Source organism: Austrofundulus limnaeus, unplaced genomic scaffold (genome assembly GCF_001266775.1).
Source record: "Austrofundulus limnaeus strain Quisiro unplaced genomic scaffold, Austrofundulus_limnaeus-1.0 Scaffold763, whole genome shotgun sequence".
NCBI classification, from domain to species: domain Eukaryota; kingdom Metazoa; phylum Chordata; class Actinopteri; order Cyprinodontiformes; family Rivulidae; genus Austrofundulus; species Austrofundulus limnaeus.
In genome coordinates, this window is record NW_013953165.1 from 4,826 (window position 1) to 9,644 (window position 4,819).

General features: G+C 43.6%; 1 protein-coding gene across 1 annotated transcript in view; it reads left to right on the forward strand.

The window, feature by feature from the left end:
• Window positions 1-245: 245 nt before the first annotated feature.
• LOC106532396 (thrombospondin type-1 domain-containing protein 7A) overlaps window positions 246-4,819 on the forward strand; it is a gene marked incomplete at its 3' end in the record, with an annotated part of 66,291 nt that continues 61,717 nt past the window's right edge. Inside the window, 1 exon segment of the mRNA XM_014028436.1 lies at window positions 246-819. Within this exon segment, the coding sequence (XP_013883890.1) occupies window positions 675-819 (145 nt within the window).

Below are 4,819 nucleotides of genomic sequence, written 5' to 3' on the forward strand. Positions count from 1 at the left end.
GAAAACCAGTAGGAGCAGAGGAGGAGGAAGAGTGGGAGCATCCATCCTCATGTGATAGAGCTAAAACATAGGAGGATAAAAAGTGAGCATGCTTGAGAGTGAACAAAAAAGAAAAAAATGAGGAGGACTAATGCTAGAAAATGAGAGGAGGAGAAAAAATAGCAAAAAGGTAGGAGTAGGAATCGCAGGGTGGCTGAGGGAGAGGAGAACATGAGTGAGCGAATAGGAGAGGAAGTGAGAGAGTGAGAGGGGAGTGAGGGAGGGAGGGAGGCGAAGCACACTGCAGACACTCGTCCGCTGTCACTGCTCCGCAGCCAGAGGACAGAGGCAGCAACGGTGGGAGCGGGTGCGATGGAGGAGGACGACTGTATCATCCATCTGCGGCTCGGTCCCCATCACTGACCGCCTCCCTCTGGGACCAGCCCGCCAAGTTGGGAACAAAACTACACTCTGCCCTTCACAAGAACACAAGTTCTGGACCCCCGAAACTCCTTCAGGACCATCATTCACACCCTTTTCTCTTTCACCCACACTCTCCATCACCTCGTCTCCAGCTGAAGCCCGGCTCACTTCTCGTTGCTTTCCGGACTCGTGTGTTTTGGTTCTTCTTTGTCGTCGCCACCTTTCGCCGACCTTTGGAGCTGAGTGGATTTACTTTTGTCCTGTGGTGGACCATGGGGCTGGGGTGGAGGGGTGCAGGAGGGACCCTCAGTAAAAGGACAGGGGAGAGCTTTTTGGTGACATTGCTGCTGTTCTGTGGTTTCTGGAAGGTGCACACACAGGCAGATGATGGGAAGTCTGTCTACTTCTGGGAAACAGGTACTTCTAAACCACTAATTACAGCTAAATATGAGCTTTGTATTTACATGTAAACTGTTAGTGAGGGCTGGCGATGGAATGCTGTTTGTGCAGAAACCATGTGACCTCCCAGAGGAAGTCATTTAATAGTTTTAATCGTCTTTGCAGAAAATGTTAATGTTCTTGTGTGTTTCTGAGATGGTTCTCCTTTTAACCGACTTGTGCCGATCAAGAAAGCCTRCACATGTGCGGTTGTCTCGTAAAATTTGTTGCTGGAGTTATTTGACTCAGTGCTGCTGAACTTCAAAGACAGGAGCTCTTGAAAGATGACCCAGAAATCTACAGTAGAACTGTGTCTTTGTAGCGAGCAGCGTGTGGCGCGCCGGGCAGCTGTGATCCATTTTTGAATGGATTACGCTCATCTCCCCGAGTCTCAGGTGATGCACCGTTATTGAATGTTGCTGCTGTGTGTTCCAGCTTGCAGATGATTAATAGGCGTTTCCTCACAATGGGGGGATCGGGGTAGTTCAATATCAATGCAACCTCGCCTGTTAAATGTTAAATCTGTTTGGAAATCATGCATATTATAGATGTGTAGATTTTCCATTGGTGTGTTGAGCTGAAATCTGATGTTTTAAGAAATGGTGGGTGCTACTTTTAGAGTGATAAAGTCCTCAGAGTGATAAACGACCCACTGCTGCCTTCAATTCTTGAATGGAGATAAAAACTCAAGAAACTGAGCCTATTTTTTATTTGTATCGCTTGCAGAACTTTTTGTCTCTCTAAACCAAATTCATCCCAAGTACCCGCCCCGCCTTTCTCAGCAACAGTCCCCTGGCTGACGTATCCCACATCTCCTATGTGGTTCTGCATCTTTAAAGAGGATGTAGCTGAGTAAGGAGATTAAAGGAGCAGGGATTTAACAATCCAGGAACGACAGCCCAGGGAACTAAGTTGAGGGAAAGAGGGAGGAAGAGTGAGCGGCACTGCAGGCAGAGAGAAGAAGATGCCTTAACCTACATCTACCCCACCGTGAGGTCATAATGATTATGCCTCTCTCCCACACTACACCACCTATCTCCCACACTACACATGCTTTCCACAACTAGGAAAGCTCTAGGCTCTGTGCTTTGAAATGTAATCCAGTGTTTGGGGGTTTGTTCACTTCTTCCCAAATAAAAGGTAATGCATTGATTCCAGCCCTGGAGTCGTTCCTTTCTGTTTTTCTTTGGTTTGACAATCGCCTGCGGAGTATTAAAATCACATAGGGCAAATTGCTGCTTTGAATCCCGGTGCTTTTCATCAAAATGTGATTATGTTTGTGCCGCATTTGCATACTTCCTCTTGCCATTGAAAGCTTGTTTAATAGGGGAGGGGGGGGAAGCACAAAATGCGATGATGTTTATGCATATTTTGAGAGTGTGCATTGGAGGAAATATTCTCATGGCAAGCAATGCTCTGATGTTTTGCATATTGATGAGTCTAGCTGAAATACAGCCTCTGTCTTCAAAACTGTGGGGAATTGGGCCTGCACTGCTTTTTATTGCTTTCTGTGAAAATATGATGCATCTATTTTGGGAGGTGAGACAGGTCGGTACTGGTGTTTTTTATATTTTTTATTATTATTATTTTTGCACCGAGAGTGCTGTTCAAAGGAGGCCAATAGAGACAAGTTCTGGTTTGACACTGCAGGGATTTTTTTTTATTTGAAGGAGGTGGTAGTTGGAAAGCTGAAGGGTGGGGGGGAGGGAGAATGATTACAGCAGCCACAAGGATAAAAGCGGTGATGATGATGGTGATAATGGCACGCCACAGATCTTCCGGGGGCCTTGAAGAGATTGCTGGGAGTTTGGATTTTCACACATCATTTTTCTTCATGTCACTTCCTCTCAATTGCYCGCTGTCTCTGCAATTCTTCTTCTGCATCTAATTGCATATTGCATGTTCCTCTTCCACCTCCATTTCTATCCAGATAATGAAACTGTAGAGAGTGATGAAATCCGAAAGAAACCTTTGCTGTTTGCTGTGCTCACACTGTAACACCGGGATGTCAATGCATCCAACAAATACTGCTCTACTGCGTGTAGTCAAGAACTGCTAAGTGCCAAACATACTCATACACACAGCAGGAGAGCATTTTCCCTCTCCGGTATAATGTGGATGCTTCATTAGACCCAACTGTTGAGGTTTCCAGGTTTGAGCTGTCAAGACCTCACATGTGCCTGAGGACAAAGCAATTACAGGTGGAGTAGGTGTCATCCAGCTCCTTCAACATGTCACCAAGGTTTAAAACTGTACCAATGAGAAATTTTTAAGGGAGAAAAAGGAAAAGGACTTGCGCAAACTGCTGACATGTGCATGAGCAGGTGCTGTTTCATTTACCCGTTTGATTCTTAATCTGACCGCTCTTCATCGACACCCACCCCGGCAGAAGACGGTTCGTGTAATCTTTCCAGGGATTGGGATTYTCTATCTTTAAGACTACATGCATGAGTCACCTCCGTCCTCTGATCGAGCTAGTCCAGTTTCACCTACCATCTCCTTCATTATATCACTTCTCAACACGTGCCTTCATGACGTTAAGCCTTATAAGTCAGCCGAGACATGAGCTGGCTCTTTAAGTGCTTTAACACGAAAAATTTGTGCTGCATGCGCAGTTTAAAGTTAACCAAAAGTTCTAAACCCTAATAAGTTTTCCCACAAGTAAAAGTCACATTTTGATATCCTGTAAGATTACAGACTTTATAGAGATAAAACCAAGATGTAAATGTTATTGGGTTGGAGCAGGGCCAACCCATGGCATAGGCAGTATAGGTGAATGTGAAGGGAGCCGTCCATCCAGAGGGGGTGCCACAACTGGAGGACGAAAATAATATTTTTTAACTTTTTATCACAGTATAGTTGATTTAGTCTGTAGTATTTAGTAAAATACTCTTCAAATGGCTGGAAAATGCATAGTTTTGAGTAGATCTTTTAGATTTTTTTAGGTCAATATACCCATTAACCCCCCTAGAACTGCTTCACTCCACAGCTGCTGGTTAATATGAACAGGTGTTCCACGTTGCTCTCAGCCAGTGTTGGCAGGAATGAGGTAGACTTCTGGTATTTTGTTTCAAATTAACTTTATTGTTAACTAGGGCTGGGCGATCATGGCCCAAAAAAATAGATCTCCGATTTTTTTCATCCGAAATTTGATTTTCGATTTTAATCAGTTTTGCTTCCCACTTAATGGAGTGCCTCTGTTTCAGGTGTTGAAACAAATTCGTTGTACTCCTGCTTTTTGTAGCAAGAGACTTTAAACAGATTTAGCAGTGAGGTGTTCGTTGCTCCAAGTCTGAGGTTGCAAAACCTAACCAGTTCCAGAAAACTGAAGAAACTGTGCCTTTTTTGGGAAGTAGATCCTCTTTGCTAGCTGCATATTGTCATGTTATGTACCAAGTGTCTTGAGGGACAGGTGGGATGACCGCTGAACTACAGAAGCCCCAGAGTGCACTGGTGGGAAAGAAATCTCGATTTACCAAAAATAAAATCTTTATAAATGGAAAATTCGAATTAATCGATTAAATCGATTTATTGCCCAGCCCAATTGTTAACGGTTTTAATTGGATAAAAATAATATCAAAGACAAAACAATTTAATTTGGAATGTGAACGTATCTAAATAGGTAATGAGGTTTTGAAAATTACACAAGGAAATCTTGCCTATGGTGCCAAATTGTGTAGGACCTGTGTTGGAGACTAGTTGGCGATTAAAACTTGACTCAATATTGAGATAAATTACAGGTATTTGAAGTTGCAGTCGCACTGAATACTGATTGTTTCTGACCAAGTGACCTTGGTTTGAGTTAGATTTAAGGCTAAGTTGTAAACTGAGTTCAGGTGAAGGTTAGGGATGTACTGGTAAGGTGTAGGTGGTGAATGGAGTCAATGCATGGCCCTAATAAAAAAGAAGTATAAACTTGTGTGTGTGTGTGCGTGCGTGCATTTGTGTGTGTGTGTGTGCATTTGTGTGTGTGTGTGTG